Here is a 20981-nt window from a genome sequence, read left to right as displayed (position 1 = left end):
CGGGCAGGAGGGAGCGCAGTGTGACATCACCACGTCACATCACGAGCCGGCCGGTGCTGGATGGGGCTGTGTCTCGGCAGCGCGACCGTCCATTACCCCCAGGAATTTGGGGTAATTTACCCCTGACCACTGCTCTATGGTCACAGTTCTGCGTATTGCACAACACAGTATTACCCACCCGCAAAATGCATGGCAGATATATGTTATGTACAGCATGCTCTAGCTCTACTGCGTACGCTCCTGCACCCGTATTGCCAACCCATATTACACCCAACATTAAAAAAATGAACACGCAAGTTATCAGAAGCCTCCATAATACTAATACACCAGTGGTAATAACACAAGTTGTGAGGGTGAAGAACAGTCACACCCTCCGTAACACATAGACATTGCGACACACCCAATGCTGCACCGCACACACTGACTGTATATCACGTTACAGGCAGCCGCTGACACACACATGGTAACACCCCGCAGACAGTGCGCACAGCCGCCGCCGTACAGGAAGTTCCCCATCTGATTGTTGGGCCATTTTCCTCATACCATACACTGGAGTCAGGGACCCGGTGCGGACCGGAACAGGAGAAGCTACCGTACTCCGGGGCCGGCGATACAGGACATGGGCGATCCTGACAGCACAGACCTTCACGCCAGCAAACCGATTCAAGGTAACACCGCCAGAGCCAGCCCACAAACATAGGAACCACTGCTGCCCCGGATAATGTGTCACACACTGCAATAATCTGTCAACAATGGGCTGCAGCAGCGCACTGTAACACTGCCTGTGTAACTCATATTATGCTGCTGTCCCCCCCTGTATGTGTTTGTTTTTCTATCACACTGCTGTCACTGATTGCGTAATGTGTGATGAGTTCATCAGTCTGTCTGCCTGCCTGCCTGTGGGTGACATGTGTGCCCCTGACCACTGTGCTACGTGTGTGCCCGCTATTGCTGTGTGTGACATGTGTGCCCCTGACTGCACTGTGTTACATCTGTGCTCGCTATTGCTGTGTGACATGAGTGCCCCTGCCCACACTGTTACATGGGTGCCTGCTATTGCTGTGTGTGACATGTGTGCCCCTGACCACTGTGTTACATGTGTGTTCTCACCACTCTGTTACATTTGTGCCCGCTATTGCTGTGTGTGACGTGTGTGCCCCTAACCGCAGTGTGTTACATGTGTGCCCACTATTGCTGTGTGACATGTGCCCGCTATTGCTGTGTGTGACGTGTGTCCCTGACTGCATTGTTTTACATCTGTGCCCGCTATTGCTGTGACGTGTGCCTGCTATTGCTGTCTGTGATATGTGTGTTCCTAACCGCAGTGTGTTACATGTGTGACGTGTGTCCATGACCGCAGTGTTACATGTGTGCCCGCTATTGCTGTGTGTGATATGTGTGCCTGCTTTTGCTGTGTGCCCCTAACCACAGTGTGTTACATGTGTGTCCCTGACTGTACAGTGTTACATCTGTGCCCGCTATTGCTTTGTGTTACAACTGTGCCCCTGACCACTCTGTTACATTTGTGCCCGCTATTGCTGTGTGTGACGTGTGCCCTCGCAGTGTGTTACATGTGTGAACCTGATAGCAGTGTGTTACATGTGCCCCTTACCACTGTGTTATATCTTTGCCCGCTATTGCTGTGTGTGACATGTGCGCCCCTATCTGGAGTGTGTTACATGCACGCCCCTAGCCGGAGTGTGTTACATGTGTGCCCCTGGCCGCAGTGTGTTACATGTGTGCCCCTGTCACTTTCATTTGTGTCTATCATCACTGGGTGTTAAATGTGTGCCCCTGACATGTACATGTATTACTCTGACCGCTGTGTGTGACGTGTGACCCTGGCCACTGTGTATGATATATTATATTTGTGTGCAGAGCCACTGACCGTTGTGTGTGCCACAGACCGGTGTATGAAACTGACCTCAGTGTATTACATATGTGACCCAGACTTCTGTATGTTACATGTGTAACCTTGATCACTGGGTGCCCGTGACACTTACGTGTGTGTCCCTGATCACTGTGTTTGATTTGTTTTATATGTGTGCCACTGACCACTGTGCATGACGTGTGTACCACTGACCACTGTGCATGACGTGTGTACCACTGACCGCTGTGCGTGACATGTGTTCCACTGACTGCTGTGTATGATGTCCCTCTCAGCATTATTCCTGGTGGGGTGTAGTGTGGTTTGCTGGCGGTCGGGGTCCCGGCGACCAGCATACCGGCACCGGAATCCCGACCGCCAGCATATTGACAGCTGGGCGAGCGCAAATGAGCCCCTTGCGGGCATTGTGGCGTGCTACACTGTCGTGGACCCCCAAGAGGGAGAAAAGATGTCGGTATGCCGGCGGTCGGGATTCCGGCGCCGGTATGCTGGTCGCCGGGACCCTAACCGCCGGCAACCTGAAGACCACCCTTCCTGGTGTATATGTTTTTGTGGAGGAGTAAAAAGCTATTTCATATCTGGGGCAGTCACCATTTCTCTTAAGTCCTAGGGGATACTGGGAATCCATTTAGTACTATGTGGTATAGACGGGTCCACTTGGAGCCATGGGCACTATAGAAGTTTGATAGCGTGTGCTGGCTCCTCCCTCTATGCCCCGCCTGCCAGACTCAGTTTAGAAAATGTGCCAGAAGGAGCCGGTCACATCTCTGGAAGCTCCTGAAGAGTTTTCTGCATTTATTTTTAAAGTTTGTTATTTTCAGGCAGGACTGGATGGCACCAGCCTGCCTGCTTCGTGGGACTTAGGGGGGAAACAGCCCAACCCCACTAAGGGTAAATGGTCCCGTTCCCCGCTGACAGGACGCTAGCTCCTGAGGAAACTATCCGCAAGCCCCACCACAGCGAGCGTACATTCCCGCAGCACGCCGCCACCCCTAACAGAGCCAGAAGAAAGAAGAGTGGTGAGTACTAAGCGGGCCATTATGGCGGCATAAGGGTACGGAGACATATGGCTCCCACATGGGGCGGACTGAGTCTCCAGCCTTAGTACACTGTAGTGTACACAGTACCCAGACTGGCAATACAGCCTTAAGAGGGGACTGTCTCCATTTTATGCACCCAGACACATAAAGCCAGTATAAAGAAGAGAGAGAAGACCGCTCACCATTGAAGGGGCGGGGCTTCACTATGAGCAGATCCAGCAGCTCACAGGTGCCATTTTACCCTACTGCAGCTGACACAGACGCTGACTGACAGGGATGCGCAGTTCCTCCGGAGAGCCTCCAGATTACCTCAGCGGTAGCAGGGGGTCATAGCAGGTGGGGGCGATATAATAGTGTACTAAGGGGGTAATTCTGAGATGATCGCAGCAGCAAGTTTGTTAGCAATTGGGCAAAACCATGTGCACTGCAGGGGGGGCAGATACAACATTTGCAGAGAGAGTTAGATTTCGGTGGGTTATTTTGTTTCTGTGGTGGAAGCCATTAAAGAGATAGGTTTGCTCAATGCACGCACTACAGCTATGGCAGTGTCGGCACACAGGGGATTATGGCTATGTCAGTGGACTGCTGACCCGGATTCCAAAAAAGGTGTGTAAGGCCTGCCGTTCACAGGAGAGGCCTTATTTGGTGATGAACTCGACAAGTGGATCTCACGAGCTACTGCGGGTAAGTCCACTTAATTACCTTCTGCAGTTCCGCCAGCCAGGAAAGCCTACTCTGGACCCAATTTAAAGTCCTTTCGGACTGCCAAGTTTAGGGGCAAGGCCAGAGTTTCTTCTACCGCCGCTAGAGGTACTAGAGGTAAACCAAGCAAACCAGCGATTGCTGGTTCACAGTAAACAGAGCTCAGGCTCTGCTTCTTCAAAACTTTCCGCATGAAGGTGGACTGCTATGCCTGGGAGACAGGCAGGTGGGAGGCCGGCTACAATTCTTCAGTCACACCTGGACAAGATCTTGCCAGGATCCCTGGGTCATAGACCTTATACCACAGGGCTACAGGCTGGAGTTCCAAGATCTTCCACCTCACAGATTCTTCAAATCAGGCTTACTAGTTTCACAAGAAGCAAGAGTAACCTTACAAGAAGCTATTCAAAAACTGTTACAGACCCAGGTAATTGTTCCAGTTCCACCTCACCTACAAAACAAGGGATACTATTCCAGCTTGTTTGTGGTTCCAAAACCAGACGGTTTGGTGAAACCAATTCTGAATCTCAAATCATTGAACCTGTACTTACGGGTGTTCAAGTTCAAGATGGAGTCTCTGAGCGCGGCGATCTCAGGTCTGGAACGGGGAATGACTAGCGTCTCTGGATGTCAAGGATGCGTACCTTCACATTCCGATCTGGAGGCCTCATCAGGCTTATCTACGGTTTGCCCTGCAGAACTGTAACTACCAGTTTCAGGCCCTGCCATTTGGTCTCTACACGGCACCGATGGTGTTCACCAAAGTGATGGCAGAGATGATGATGTTGCTTCGCAGACAGGGAGTAAACGTTATTCCTTACCTGGACGATCTTCTGATAAAGGCTGCATCCAGGGGGCAGTTGTTGGAGAACATTGGTCTCGTGACCAGATTACTCCTGGATCATGGGTGGATTCTGAACCTACCAAAATCTTACTTAGAACCAACTCAGAAGCTTCATTTCCTGGGAATGAAACTGGACACAGAGTCTCAGAGAGTGTTTCTTCCCTTGGAAAAGGCAATGGTGATCCAGTCGATGGTTCGGGCTGTCTTGAGGCCGACACAAATCTGGTGGCTTCTTACAAAGCAATTCAGTACGGAAGGTTTCATGCGTGGGCCTTCCAGCTGGATCTGTTGGACAAATGGCCAGGATTGCATCTTCACATGTATCAGCGGATTCATCTGTCGCCAAAAGCCAGGATCTCTCTCCTGTGGTGGCTACAAACGTCTCACCTAGTGGAGGGTCGATGGTACGGGATTCAGAATTGGATTCTTCTAACCACAGACGCAAGCCTCAGAGGTTGGGGTGCAGTTTCAAGAAAGATGGTCAAGTCAAGAAATCGTTCTACCAATAAACATCCTGGAACTCAGGGCTATCTATCTTCAGAATCAGGCCATTCAAGTTCAGTCGGACAATGTGACAGTGGTGTCTTACATCAACCGACAGGGCAGAACGGAAAACAGGGCCGCAATGTCAGAGGTGTCAAGAATTCTCCTCTGGGTGGAAAAACACACCGTGGCCTTGTCGGCGATCTCTTATTCCGGGAGTAGACAACTGGAAGCAGACTTCCTCAGCAGACACGACCTGCATCCGGGGGAATGGGACCTCCACCTGGAGGTGTTCCAGTGGCTGACGCATCAGTGGGGTTATCCACAAATTGACGTGATGGCCTCTCGACTCAACAAGAAGCTCCGGTGGTATTGTTCCAGGTCGAGGGACCCACAAGCTGTAGTGGTCGTTGCCCTGACAACTTTGTGGGTCTACCAGCTGGTGTACGTGTTTCCTCCCATTCCTCTGATCCCAAGAGTTCTCAAAAGAATAAAAGGGGAAAGAGTTCAATCAATTCTTAATGCTCCGGACTGGCTGCAAAGGTCCTGGTATGCAGATCTTCTTGAGATACTAATCAAAGATCTGTGGCCTCTGCCTCTTCAAGAGGATCTTCTGCAACAGGGACCGTTCGTCTATCAAGACTTATTACGGCTACGTTTGATGGCAGGGAAGTTGAACGGCTGATTCTAGCCAGGAGAGGGATTTCTAACAAGGTCATCCTGACTATGATCCAAGCCAGGAAAGGGGTACCGTCAAAACATTACCATCGTATATGGAAGAAATATGTCTCTTGGTGTGAGAGCTGACAATATTCTACGGTGAAATTTCATCTGGGATGTTTCCTGCTTTTTCTGCAGTCGAGAGTTGACGTGGGCCTATGCCTAGGCTCCATAAAAGTTCAGATTTCGGCCTTGTCTATTTTCTTTCAGAAACAATTGGCTTCTCTCCCTGAGGTCCAGACGTTCTTGAACGGTGTTCTTCACATCCAACCTCCCTTTGTGCCTCCCACGGCACCTTGGGATCTCAATTTGGTTCTGAAATTCCTCCAATCAGACTGATTTGAACCGTTACAGGAGGTAGACGTAAAGTATCTTACATGGAAGACCGTCACGCTGTTGGCCTTGGCTTCGGCAAGGCGCGTTTCGGAGCTGGGGGCGTTGTCTCACATGAGCCCCTACTTGATTTTCCACGAGGACAGAGCTGAACTCAGGACTCGTCAGCAATTCCTTCCTAAGGTGGTGTCGGTGTTTCACATCAACCAGCCAATTGTGGGTCGGTTGTTACTGACACCTCTGCTACTTCAAAGTCCTTGGACGTTGTAAGGGCTTTGAAGGTTTATGTAAAGCGAACTGCTCATCACAGGAAATCGGACTCGCTGTTCGTTTTATATGATGCCAACAAGATTGGGTGTCCTGCTTCAAAGCAGTCGATTGCTCGCTGGATCAGGCTCACTATCCAGCATGCTTATTCCACGGCAGGCTTGCCGATTCCTAAATTTGTACAGGCCCACTCTACTAGGTCGGTGGGTTTCTCTTGGGCGGCTGCCCGGGGTGTTTTGGCAATACAGCTCTGCCGAGCAGCTACTTGGTCAGGTTCGAACACGTTTGCCAAGTTTTACAAGTTCGATACCTTGGCCTCTGAGGACCTTCATTTAAGTCATTCAGTTCTGCAGGAACCTCAGCACTCGCCCACCCGGTTTGGGAGCTTTGGTACTTCCCCATGGTACCAAATGGATTCCCAGTATGCCCTAAGGCGTAAGAGAAAATAGGATTTTAATTACCTACCGGTAAATCCTCGGTGCTTCGTTCTTTCTGCACGGTTACTTGTTTAACTACTGTTGTTTGGTTCAGCTGTTGCTGGTTTTCAAGTTTGGTTAGCATGGCTTTCCACTTGTTCTGTGTGTGCTGTTTCGAAATCTCACCACTTTCCTTATCTATATCCTTCTCTCAAAGTATGGGGATAATTCAGAGTTGATTGCAGCAGAAAATTTGTTAGCAGTTGGGCAAAACCATGTGCGCTGCAGGGGGGCCAGATATAACATTTGCGGAGAGAGTTAAATTTGGGTGGGTATAACCAGTGGCGCTAAGGGAGGGGGGCAAGCAGGTACTGTTTAACCGGGCCCGGGCACATTGGAAGGGGCCCAGGTCCCGCTGCCCTCCCCCTTCCCCATTGCTGACAGCCGTAGGTAGAGATGGGAGAGAGGACTGACTACTGCTGCTGCAGCAGCCTCTCTCCCAGCCAAGCACACAGCACACGCTTCTGTGTACTGGGGTGAGGCAGCTGTAGCAGGGGCCAGTCCTCTCTCCCTGTATGATGAGCACTCGCGCCCGCTGCTGCTGCCACTCACTGTTCCTGACACCCAACACCCCCTCCGTCCCGTTTAGCTTCATGACTGCACGTGTATTACTTTTTTTAATATTTTGAATTGAGTGGTCTAGCCACGCCTACCCTCTTTGGCCACACCCCCTCTCATTACTGGGGCCCGGCAAAGCTGTCAGCGCCCCTGAATATAACTAGTATCAGACAGAATGGAGCTTTCTAAGCACACATTTTGCCACTTCATGGAAAGAAGCCGGTCTCTTATTGCTGGCAGCTGCTCTCTGGTCTATTGCGCTGACTGAGAGATAAGATCCACACACACAGCAGACTTTGTAGAAGTTGCTACTATTGGCTCTAGTAAAATCATATGACAGACATCTGCAATTGTGGTCATAATTCAAGACATTGGCCAGCCAGGAGGGTGGGGAGGGCAGGAGGTGTGGGGGTAGGGCTGGTACGGAGAGTAACTACAATCCCTCTGAGTTTGCCCCTAACATGGGATATATATATTAATTAAATTATGATTGCACATGACAATACATAGGACAAATATGAAGGATGCTAAGTACAGGAATAATAATAAGATTAACCTATAAATAATTGAAAATGCAGGTCCCCTCCCACAGCTGGACCACAGGGCCTCCTCTGTGCAGCCACATTGCCCAGGACTTTTCCATTGCGCCAACAGCCCTGGAAGAAATCAAGGCTTGTGATTGGTCCCGGCTCATATCCCTCCTCTCTGCCACTATTCCTAGATGGTTTAATGAATCTATTTGCCAGCAAGGACAGGTGTGAAGGAGGTGTATGACCTCACTATCACCTATACTAGAAACATCATGTGTATTGTTACTTTAAATATTTCTTACCACCTTTTACTTATTTTACTTTGAATAGGTGGCACCCAATCTGATTTTTATTATGACCTTATTCTGCCATTTATGTGACTCTTGTGCCTGACCTGTGACGTTTTCCCACTACCATGACCCAGTTTGAAACTTACTTCCTCATAATAGTGAATAGGTGAGAAGCAAAAATAATCCACTCAGAGTCTAAGCCAATTTACTACATCCTACTCACTAACACAATAGGCTCACATAGGTGTAAATGAGAAGTGAAACGCGTGAGGTCACTTGCGTTGGTATCTCAGTAATTACTGCATTATACAGACAGGCGAGTAAAAGTAAATTCATGTTTATTTTCATTTAGTATCCGCGGCCTGGACTCTGTAATCTCTCCAGCAGGGTCCCTGCATACACTGGTTACTTGTTCCTTCCTCAGGTCATATTTATCCCCAGTTTTTCAGAAAAATCGCACAACTTTCAAAAGTACTAAACATTTATCAGAAACAGCGCTTGTTATGTCAAATGTAATGTCTCCAATCCACAGGTTCTCAAACTCTGGGGCAGATGTATTAACCTGGAGAAGGCATAAGGAAGTGATAAACCAGTTATATGTGCAAGGTGATAAACGCACCAGCCAATCAGCTCCAATATGTAAATTAACAGTTAGGGGCTGATTGGCTGGTGCGTGTATCACCTTGCACATATCACTGGTTTATCACTTCCTTTTGCCATCTCCAGGTTAATACATCTGTCCTCTGTCCTGTTCATGTTTTCCAGAACACATGTGGATTTTTAACCACTTTCCTGGCATGGTCGCACAGGATGCTACCAGTCAGATAAACTCTGGGGCAGATGTATTAAGCCTGGAGAAGGCATAAAGAAGTGATAAAGTGGTGATAAGTGCAAGGTGATAACGCACCAGCCAATCAGTTCATAAATGCCAATTTACATATTGGAGCTGATTGGCTGGTGCATTATCACCTTGCCCCAATGTTAGCAGCAACAGGGAAGGAAAACTTCCCTCCGCTGCTGCTGTCAGAGGGACTGGAAGGTCCCTTGGCCTCGCTGCACCCTCCCCTCAGTGTTGCCGTGCTTCCGATCATTGCTGATCGGTCAGCACGGCAAGACCACCCACCCATCAGCTGCAGACAATGGCAGCCGCTGGGAAAGGGTAAACTAACCTCCCCAAGCCACCCCCAGACCCTCCTGTGTATCTGGCAGCTGTCTTGGGGGTAAAAAGTAACATTGCGATGTTACTGATGTTTTCCGATGTTACAGATCTTCCCGACCGATGTTCTGATGTTTGAGAAATTGTAATAATTTTTTTTTAAATAAAAAATATTTTGTCCTTTTTTTTTTTAATAAATAAAATCATTTTTGCCAAGGTTAAATTCATATTCTTCACCTTTTTCACTCATAAACCCACCCACCCACCCCTGACAATTTCGGAGCAGTTTTTTTGGGAAAAAAAGACCGTTAAGTGGTTAAAATGTGACAGTTGGTGATACACAGTGAACCTGCCAGGTGATATGGAAAATCCGAACTGTGTGGAGTCCCGAGGACCCACATTGAGAACCCCTGTGAATGAACTAGGGCATGAAGTTGTATAAAAATACAATTATTTATTAAAGCCACATACTGCGTATATAACAATTAATCTATTACAGAAAATAGGAGAGACATATAGGGACCTATTTATCAACTAATATTTCCAGGATAACCCCCGAAAAAAGCCCTTTTCAGGGAATACCTGCAATTATTATAGGGTTTATTAACAAAGCAGTGGGTGGTAAACCCAGGCTTTTTTTTTTTTTTTTTTTTTTATTGACAGGCAAAAGCAATACAATCAATACACATATACTGCACAGATATACAGGACAGGACAGAACAGAAACGGGGTTGTCTTTTAAAAAATTACAGCAATCAATCAAGGGAAGAAACAGTAAAACATAAGAAAGTCAAGAGCATGAACAGGGTAAAACATAAGGCGTAGGACACAGATACAGTATATTCAAATCAGATCTTTGGGAAGAGAAATGATACCCCTTATCCAGGGGAAAATTAGAACGGAACACCAGAGTCTAACACTACTAGATTGTACCAATCAGTGCTTTGAAAACATTTCCGTAAGGCCTCTTTTAATGACTGGGATAAAGTATTAACGTATTGAAGCCATGTGTCAAAATGTTTCTCCATCAGTTTTTCTTTGTGAAGTGTGGTGTTGGTTCGATCTAAGTGAAATAAAAATAAAATCCTGGGGTAGAGTAGTGCAATAGGTACGGGATCCGGGGAGACCCATTGGGAGAATATAGTTTTTTTTGCTGCCGCAGCCAGTGTGACTAGAACAGTATGTTTTATCTTTTAGATAGCATAGGAAAGGAGGTCTTAGGGTGAATACCCTCAAATACCCAGGGTTGAATTTTCAATTCATTAGGTATATACAGTTGTAGTGCCTGCCATAGGGCCTGTACTTTTGGACAGGACCACAAGCAATTAACTATTTCTGCTTCCGGCATGCTGCATTTAAAACAATTAGAATTTTTGGCGTCCCCAGCTAGAAATGTCAATTTAGGAGTAAAATAAGCCCTATGTAAACATTTTTGGTGCATCTCTGTATAGGAGGTCGAGACCAATATTTTATCTAGAGCCATAGTGGCATCCAAAATGGATTTCGGTGTAAGATTTGGGACTTCCATCTTAACAAACCAACACCCCCAGATTCCAAATTAAGTAAAGGACGTGATTGGGCATATATAAAAGCAGTGGAGAAGAGACCATTGGGATCATGGTGTAACGCTCTATCTAAAGTGTTGGTCCTATCTATCTCAGTCAGAATGAAAATAACTTTTTGTACATAGCTACTTGCTTGTAAGAAGGGAAATAAGGGGATCGTCAAAGATGGAAATCGCTTCAGTAACTGCGAATTATATTTTAGACCTCCTTTGTACCATGTATAGAATATCGGAGAGGTGTTATGTGGTTCAAAATTGGGATTACCCCAAAAGGTCAGGAATAAAGAAGTTTTCCGCGACCATTTCAATTTGGAGCGCACCGTTCTCCACACCATACATGTAGAAGACAACAGGACATTATCTTTTACAAAATCAGGCATGTAGTATGGAGACCAGATCCCAGTTCGGTATGAAAACCTGTTCTAGCGGTTGATTTGCATATGCATTGCGTCCACTAATCCAGCCCAAAGCAACTCTATAGTTTGCCGCCATTACATAAGTACGTAAACACGGCAAATTGAGACCACCCAGGGTCCTTGGTTTCTGCAATTTAAATAGCGAGACCCTTGGCCTTTTACCTGCCCAAATAAACCTGATCAGTGCTTTGTTCAGTTGGGTGAATGTATCTTTAGGCGGGATTAATGGGAGCATCTGTAATACATATAAAAACCATGGAAAGGTAATCATTTTATATAAAGGACAACGGCCAGTGTATGTCAAAGGGAGAAAAATATATAAAAAGACCCTTAAGGCGCCAGCAAATAATAGGTTAGAATCTCAAAAATGTAATATAGTCACTGCAGCAGTACTCCAGTACCTTTCTGTAAAGGTTCCAATACAAACAAGCATATAGGAACAAAAAATAAAGAGGATAGCGCAAATGCTTTATATATCAAAGATAAATATAAGAATTGCCAGTGGTTAATATAAAAACTTTATATTTGTAACATCAAAATTCCATTTAAAAATACATATAAAAGAAGGAAAAAGATAACCATATGTTATAAGTGCAAATATTGCTATAATATACACTCTCCAGAGTGCCACAAGTTTACACTAAATTGCAATTGTAGCACAGCCTAAAATCACAGCTGTTTACGGAAGTTTTCCCAGATACTTTGTATCAATTATGAACAGTCTCGCCACACTGAAGCGTTTAATGAATACTTTGTATCAATTGTGAACAGTCTCTCACACAGTCACATTTGAAACACTGAATGTCAATATGCGAAGGCTGAAAGACGTTGGATATACCAGCTATTCAGTGTACAGACAGCGCTGTACTGCTCTTAATTGGACTCGCGTATGTGTAGTACTACTGTTTAGGCACATATTTGATCGTACTGGTAGGCAATGTTTAATAGGGGTGAGTCCAAATGACGTGCAATCCACATAAATGCTTGGCAGTCTGAATGCAAATATGTAACCCCTGCGGTGAGCGGTACCTTATAGAGTCACTGCACGCCGGGCGTCCCCGGCTTCCGCGGCTACCGCTGATCCCGCTACTGCTATCTCGGGGTGATGTGCACGTTCTGCCGGGAGTCTGTGGACGCAGATGCTGGCAGTAGGTCCACAGCTACAGCAGCGTTTTTCCGAATGATAGTACAGAGTCCTAAACGCGTTTCGTCACTTCCGGTGATTTTTATTTTTTGTTCCTATATCTGAACAGGAGAAAAGCCCATTTAGAGAAATCAGTATAAGTCCTGGCAAGAAGCGGGGAAAAATTTAAGGTGTATAGTTTTGAGGGATTAGGGATTTTTATACAGAGATAGGTGATATTATCATCTGACGCCCAGTGAAAGGGGAACAAAGTTCCCCAAACAGTTTTGGCAGAGGGCAAAAAGGCCAAAGCTTTGGTTTTTGAATCATTTTAAACCCAGATACTAATTCAAAATGGAGAGCAAATGGGGTAGTGCTGCACGGGGGTTAGTAAAATAAAGCAAAATTACGTAGTCAAATGTTGAGAATTTAAATTCCAGGTGGTCCAATTTAATTCCATGCCATCTATCTTTCTTTAAAAAATGCAGAAAAAGGGGGTCTAAGGCCAGGTTGAATAAAAGTGGGGAGAGGGGACAAACTTGCCTTGTGCCACGGTGTAATGTAAAATAACGGGTGTTATGGGCATTAATCGTCAAATAAGCTGCTGGTTGGTGGTAAAGTGTGCGAAACACATGCAAAAAAATCTGGGCCAAATTCCTGATGTTGAAGAATTCTACTTAAGTGCGCCCAGGACACCCTGTCAAAGGCCTTATCGGCTTCACAACTGAGGACTATGTTTCCCGTCTCCCAAGAGTTATGTGTCTTAATCGCAGCTGCCGACAATGAGCGGACGTTGCGAACTGAATGTCTGTTGCAAAGAAAACCCGTCTCTGCAGGATGTAATAATTTAGGCAAAACCATCTGAAGGCAGAAGCAAGAATTTTAGTAAAAATCTTGAAATCTTGACTCAAAAGGGAAATCGGTCTATACGAAGGAACTAAGGTGGGGTCTTTATTTGGTTTGGGTAGAACAATCACCCTAGCGGTATTAAAGTCAAGAGGGGCTGAATGACCTGTAAGGATGGATTTATAGGGGTATATTCAATTAGGGTCGGATCCCTTCCGACATGCATTTGTTGGAATGGATCCAACAACCCTATTCAATCTCATCTCAATTCGACTTTGAAAAAGTCGAATTGAGATGAGGGACCTAGAGGAGGGGGGGGGGGGGGCGGGGACAGCCGCAGGCAGACGTAGGAGAGCAGCGCTACAGTAGTGCTGCAGGAGGTTGTCTCACAGCCGCCAGACCTCACGGCAGTGTCCACCCGGCTCCAGCAAGTGTGACCTCACTTGCTGGAGCTGGGTGGATGCTGCCGTGAGCAGCGCGGCTGTGAGACATCCTGCTGCAGCGCTGTGCTGTAGCGCTTCTCTCCCCTGTATGCCCGTGGCTAGCGATTCACGTACTTTTGAGTGAAACAGGGCCAAATTCGACAGGATTTGGCCCAGTTTCCGACCATCTCAGTACGACATAAAAAAATGTTGGACTGAGATGTGGGACCCAGAGGAAGAGAGGGGGGGGGGGGTGCGGGGAGACGGGGGACAGCCGCGGGCATACAGGGGAGAGATGCGCTACAGCACAGCGCTGCAGCAGGATGTCTCACAGCTGCGCTGCTCACGGCAGCATCCACCCAGCCCCAGCAACTGAGGTCACGCTTGCTGGAGCCGGGTGGACACTGCCGGGAGGTCTGGCGGCTGTGAGACAACCTCCTGCAGCAACTTGTCGAATAAAACTGTGAGGAAGTAATGACCCGTTTAGATGACCCCTTGGTCTTAGGCGGGCGAGAGTCAGATTTCTTTTTAGTTTAAATTTCGTTTAATTGCTGTAACTGATTGGAGATTTGATCTGCCCAGGGCGGATTAACTGTAGGGACCATAATCTGTTGTACTGGCACAGGAGGTCCCATAGGGGGCGTAAGTTTTGTTACAAGCGTAGTTAGTAATGAGGAAAATGTAGCCCAAGGTGGGTCATTTTGAACCACTGTTGCCACTATTCCACTGGGGGGTAGGGAACCCCCAGAACCTGAACTCTCTGCTGCCAAGTTTTCCTCAAACATGCCTGCAGCGTCACCTCCACACACTGTGTGATCAGCTCCAGCTCTGTTGCCCCCTGTAGCTGACATATCTGAAAGCACAATCTCAGGCAACACAGTAGAATATCAGCAGCAATATACCTGACAAGCACCCCCTGTGCAGCTTATATACTCCGCAACAGGGAATTCAAGAGGTATATGGTGACCAAAAATCACAAAGAAAAATACACAAAGGCCCTCATTCCGAGTTGTTCGCTCGTTCTTTTTCTTCGCATCGCAGCGATTTTCCGCAAACTGCGCATGCGCAATGTTCGCACTGCGACTGCGCCAAGTAAATTTGCTAAGAAGTTTGGTATTTTACTCACGGCATTACGAGGTTTTTTCTTTGTTCTGGTGATCGTTGTGTGATTGACAGGAAGTGGGTGTTTCTGGGTGGAAACTGGCCGTTTTATGGGAGTGTGTGAAAAAACGCTGCCGTTTCTGGGAAAAACGCGTGAGTGGCTGGAGAAACGGGGGAGTGTCTGGGCGAACGCTGGGTGTGTTTGTGACGTCAAACCAGGAACGACAAGCACTGAACTGATCACACTGGAAGAGTAAGTCTCGAGCTACTCAGAAACTGCACAGAGAAATCTTTTCGCAATATTGCGAATCTTTCGTTCGCAATTTTGCTAAGCTAAGATTCACTCCCAGTAGGCGGCGGCTTAGCGTGTCCAATGCTGCTAAAAGCAGCTTGCGAGCGAACAACTCGGAATGAGGGCCAAGGAGTATATCTTGTGAGACGCCTATATCAGACAATAAATCTGACACACTGAACCCCTCAGGTCATAGAATATAGGGATAGCAATCTGAGTGAGAGGCACGAAATGGAGGTCACACAGCAGCTACATGCACATACATATAGTCACAATGGTGGTCATTCCGAGTTGATCGCAGCCAGCAACTTTTAGCTGCTGCTGCGATCAATAGTCCACGCCTATGGGGGAGTGTATTTTAGCTTAGCGTGGGCTGCGATTGCTTGTGCAGCCCTGCTAAGCTAAAAAAAATTCAAGCAGAAGTAGACCAGCCCTGGACATACTTACCCTTTGCGATGGATCTAGCGATGATGGGCTCGGCTTTGACGTTAGACATCCGCCCTCCGTTGTCCTGGACACGCCTGCGTTTTACTCACCACTCCCTGAAAACGGTCTAGATTCGCCCTGCCACGCCTCCTTCCTGTCAATCTTCTTAGCGGTCGCCTCTGCGACCGCTTCCGTCGGTAGCCGCGACGTAACCCAGCGACCTCTGTCGCCGGGCAACGTCACGCACACGCACAGCGGCCGCCGCGCATGCGCAATCCACACCCATTTGCACCGCAGCGAAAAACCGCTGTGTGCGAACGGGTCGGAATGACCCCCAATGTACAATGCAGAAATTGTAGCATGCAATAAAAATGCACTGGACTAGCAATACAAAGTAATACTCAGTATAGCTTTATAATTAGTAGATAGGAGGATTTGCTCAAACAGTCCCAGGAACGGTGCTGCTCTGTGTAATGGCGCCCAAACACTGACTGAAGGAGAGAGGCAGCTCCAGGGCGGGAACATTACTGGAAAAGGCGCCCTGGGGCTGGGGGAGGGGCTACAGGTCCAAGCCTTATCCCCCTGCTGGACCTCACCACTGCTACTATGGGCTGTAATAAAAACATTTTTTATGAAGAAAAACCGACCTGTGCCCTTGCCCTGGTAGTTTAGTGGAGTCCATGCCCGACCACAGTGTCCATGCCAGCGCGAGCGGCCCGCCTCTCACCGGCCGCGCCGGACCGCAATTTCAGCTGGACCCTCCTAGGGGACCCACTTACCTCCTCCCTGAGTGCGGCCACGCGATCCAGGAGAACTTCGGTGAGTGTGTGACTAATGTCGAGCAAACCGGAGCCTCCGTTGTAAGTACCCGGCAACCAGGGTGCGGGAGTATACAGCGCCGCTGGGGGAGGTGATGGAGCTGCAGCAGGAGATGTCAGACTGACATCTATTACTGCTGCAGACCTTGAAGTCTTCTGTCTTCGCTTACAAAAGCTCTTCACAGGGCTGCTGTAGCAGCCCACCTGTTGTATGCCTGCTTTCTGCATGGCACCAACTACAAAACCGAGTTCCTGTGCACGAAGGCAGGGTTATAGAGGAGGCGGCGCTATGCATCTTGGGAACAGTCAAAGCTTTGAGCCTGTTGGTGCCTCGGATCAAGGTCCTACTCTACACCCCGATGTTATTCCCTGTGGAGTCCAGTGTACCCCGCAGCACAAAAAGTATCGGCCAATCAACTCTTAGCTGCCATGTTACAGGCTGTGTTTGAAGGAGCTGATTGGCTGGTACTTTATCTCCATCCAAGGCCTAGTAAATAGACCCCATATTCTCCTGCTTACTAGGCAATAAAATAACAGCAGCAAGTTCCCACGGTGGCGTATACCAGTTGCCCACCTGCTATAAGATTAATGGTAGAACACAAAGCCATTCTGGAAGCCATGTTGTTTGTCTATAACTGCCTGCACAGGCCACTGCTAGCCTAGCAAAGTACTCAGGGGATTGTATTTATGTAATTGCATTACACAGAAACATATACACATGGGTTATGGTTGCCACCTTTTTATTTTTATTTCCCAGGCACTGGGTATGGCTGGGGGGAGTGGGCAATACCACAGTAAGAGTACAACCATTTAATTTGTTAGACAGAATCCTCCTCATGTCCCTTTATATTCATGAGACCCCCTCATGGTGGAACGTATGCCAGTGCCCCGTAATGTATCTTTATATGGCATCAGAAGCCCCATGTGCCAAACAGAGCATTTTTAAATGATATCGGACCCGCTCATGGCTGTACATGTGCCAGTGCCCCATAATACGTATTTATATGGCATCACAGGCCCATTGTACCCCTATATATGCCAGACACAGACTATTTATATGCATCAGACCCCCTCATGGGTGTGCATGTACCAGTGCCCCGTAATGCATCTTTATATGGCACTATCGCACGGGAGTTTCTAATTTTCACGATTGCACATATAAATGAGTGTATTTGAGACGTGTTAATGTAAGTAAATATTAATCCATGGTTCTTGGCGTTATTCGAGGAGCACCTGTAGCAGATAAAAAAGTAAAAAGTGACAGGACCATTTTTGTAGTTGTTAAAATGCTACACACTGGAGGTGCAATCCAAATTTTGATCCGATTGTCCGTTTGGGCGTTATCGTTGACGCAACGCAAGCCATGCTTCGGCAGATTGGGATGGAAAACCAGCCTGGGAAATTTATGGAATGGGGTGGAGTCTGTTGAGGGGGACAGAATCTCTTCTCATAGGGCCTGACTGTACGCAATTGCATCCTTCCTTGTGTCTTTTGCTGCAGGTGTGTCTGAGACCAGGGGCGAATTGGGAACCAAAAGTGGCCCTGTAAAATTTTGTAGAAGTGGCCCGACATGGGCAGCACAAGGGACATAACATACCTTGTTGCCATGGCAGCATCACTGGATGGCAGAGTTGCTGTAGTGCAGAGATTAAATAACAGAATGGAGACAATGCAGTGTACTGAGTGGGTGGGCTGCCAGTCATGTGCGGGGTGGGGCCACATGACGACACACAAAACAGGCCCCACAGACACGTTAGACTGCCAGGAATCTTTCTGGTGACCAATGTGGCCAATGTGCCCCTGATGCTGCTTTAATTTTTACACTGCAATTTAGATCTCAGTTGTAATACACCCAATTCAAATCTAACTCTCTCTGCACATGTTACATCTGTCCCACCTGTAGTGCACATGGGTTTGCCCAATTTCTAACTTTTTGGGTTTGCTAACTCTGAATATCCCCCCTTAAGATGCTATACAGAAAGCATGATCAAAATACCAGGATGAAGAAACCATTTGAAATTATTAGTAATTTTTTATTATTAACAGTTTCTTATAGAGTACAGCATATTCAGTTGCGCTTTACAATTGGAAACAGTGATAAAACAAAACTGGGTAATAACAGACAGTTATAGAGGTAGGAAGGCCCAGCTCACAAGCTTACTATCTATAGTAACATAGTTTCTGAGGTTGAAAAAAGTCAATTTGTCAATCAAATTCAACCTATATGTGGTTTCCTACGCTGTATAAAACATCCCCCGCAAGCTCTGTGTATTGTCCCTTTTATATATTTGTAAATGTTGATCATGTTCCCTCTTAGTCTCCTCTTTTCCAGTGTGAACATGCCTAGCCTTGCCAGCCTTTCCTCGTATTCCAGCGTCTCCATCCCCTTAATTAGTTTGGTCGCCCGCCTCTGAACCTTTTCTAGTTCCAGGATATCCTTTTTGTACTATGGTGAAATATAGGGAAATAGGAATTGATACACAAGGATAGATGTTATCTATTACATAATGGTCCACCAGACTGCAGAGGTCCTTGGTGGTCTTTATAATGTAGTCACACAGCAATGTTGTCCAGGGCTTAGGAAGATGTGAAGTGAACAAAGACAAAAAATGTGAGGTTATGTGTGGACTGTATAGAAGGAATGTACTTGAGTAGGATAGCTTATGAAGGCTATGTGGGCGGTACCGGAATTTGATAAGCTTGCCTGAAGAGGTGAGTTTTCAGGTAATGCTTGATGTTTTAAGAAGTGACATGCAGGCAGGGACGGCAGAACCTCTCCTGTAATACTTCAGTGTACTCTACTATAAAAATGTTTAGAATAATACAGAGATGATATTTATAACTTATAAATATAATCTTTGTATTGTTCTTATCATATTTGTATGATTCTAATAATTTTTATAGACAAAACTCACCACCAAGTCATATACAGATGTTTCCTTGGCTAACATGAAATCACCTGTCGCATGCATACGCACCATGGCAGCGATTACCTGCCCCTTGCTGCAACTAGTTGCAGTGTGCATACGCACCATGGGGGTCATTCCGAGTTGATCGCACATAGCAACTTTTTGCTGCCCGTGCGATCACCTAGACGCCGCCTATGGGGGAGAGCTTTTTTGCATAGCAAGGCTGTGATCGCTTGTGCAGCCCTGCTATGCTAAAAATGTTTTGTGCAGAACAAGACTAGCTCTGCAGTTACTTTGTTAGCTAATGGCCAAAACCATGTGCGCTGTAGGTGGGGTAGATATAATATTTGCAGAGAGCGTTAGATTTGGGTGGGTTATATTGTTTCTGTGCATGGTAAATACTGGCTTCTTTATTTTTACACTGCAATTTAGATTTCAGTTTATACCTCACCGAATTCTTAAGCCCATGCGATGTGTACTGAGCAAGGGAGGGGGAGGGGGGGGGATGGGGGGGCCCTCATTTCACCCAGCCAATCTAGCATTGACGATAGCGATGCGCTATCGCTGGGGGGCATGCACACAGAGAGATCCGTGCTTAAAATCTCAGCAATCTAACAAAATTGCTTAGATTTTAAGCACGGATCTCTCTATCTAGTTAGGATGCTAAAGGGGGGTACTCACGGAGCGATCGCTGCTTAAAATCTAAGCAATCTGACTAGATTGCTTAGATTTTAAGCATGATCGCTCCGTGTGTACCCTCCACAGCGATAGCGATGCGCAGCTCCTCGCATCGCTATCGCTGGTGCTAGATTGGCCGGCATGCAGGTCAATCTAGCAGGTCGCTCGTTTCACCCACTGGGTGAAATGAGCGGCTCCCCCGCCTCCCCCCGCACGCTCAGCACACATTGCGTTGTGCTGAGCGGCGGGAGAGATGAGTGCTGAGCGGTTCGCTCAACACACATCTCTCCCGCATTGGCCAGTGAGTACCGGCCTTTAGATTTTAAGAACGGATCTCTCTGTGTGTACCCTCCTTGAAGGGGTGTACTCACGGAGCGATAATCTAAGCAATCTGACTCGATTGCTTAGATTTTCAGCAAGATCTGTCCGTGTGTACCCCCCACAGCGATAGCGATGCGCGACCCCACGCGTCGCTATCGCTGCTTCTAGATTGGTCTGCATGCAGGCTCAATCTAGCAGGAAATGAGTGCCTCCTCCCCCCCCGGTCCCCCCCCCCCCCCCCCGCACGCTCAGCACACATCGCGCTGTGCTGAAACACATCTCTCCCCTGATCTGCCTGTGAGTACTGGCCTTAACTCTCTCTGCACATGTAATATCTGTCCCCCCTGCAGTGCACATGGGCCCTCATTCCGAGTTGTTCGCTCGCTAGCTGCTTTTAGCAGCATTGCACATGCTAAGCCGCCGCCCTCTGGGAGTGTATCTCGGCATAGCAGAATTGCGAACGAGAGATTAGCAGAATTGCGAATAGAAATTTCTTAGCAGTTTCTGAGTAGCTCAAGACTTACTCAGCCATTGCGATCAGTTCAGTCAGTTTCGTTCCTGGTTTGACGTCACAAACACACCCAGCGTTCGCCCAGACACTCCCCCGTTTCTTCAGACACTCCCGCGTTTTTACCAGAAACGCCAGCGTTTTTTCGCACACGCCCAGAAAATGGCAAGTTTCCGCCCAGAAACACCTACTTCCTGTCAATCACAGTACGATCACCAGAATGATGAAAAAACCTCGTAATGCCGTGAGTAAAATACCTAACTTTTGTGT

General features: G+C 47.3%; 1 protein-coding gene across 1 annotated transcript in view; it reads left to right on the top strand.

Moving 5' to 3' along the window:
- Positions 1–436: 436 nt before the first annotated feature.
- RPS6KA4 (ribosomal protein S6 kinase A4) overlaps positions 437–20981 on the top strand; it is a 170412-nt gene continuing 149867 nt past the window's right edge. The window contains exon 1 of the mRNA XM_063945014.1: positions 437–668. Coding sequence (XP_063801084.1) covers positions 620–668 — 49 coding nt within the window. The 5' untranslated portion in view covers positions 437–619. The remainder of the gene's footprint in view (positions 669–20981) is intronic.

This window comes from Pseudophryne corroboree, chromosome 11, assembly GCF_028390025.1.
Source record: "Pseudophryne corroboree isolate aPseCor3 chromosome 11, aPseCor3.hap2, whole genome shotgun sequence".
Classification (NCBI taxonomy): Eukaryota; Metazoa; Chordata; class Amphibia; order Anura; family Myobatrachidae; genus Pseudophryne; species Pseudophryne corroboree.
This window is presented reverse-complemented; position numbering and strand designations above follow the sequence as displayed.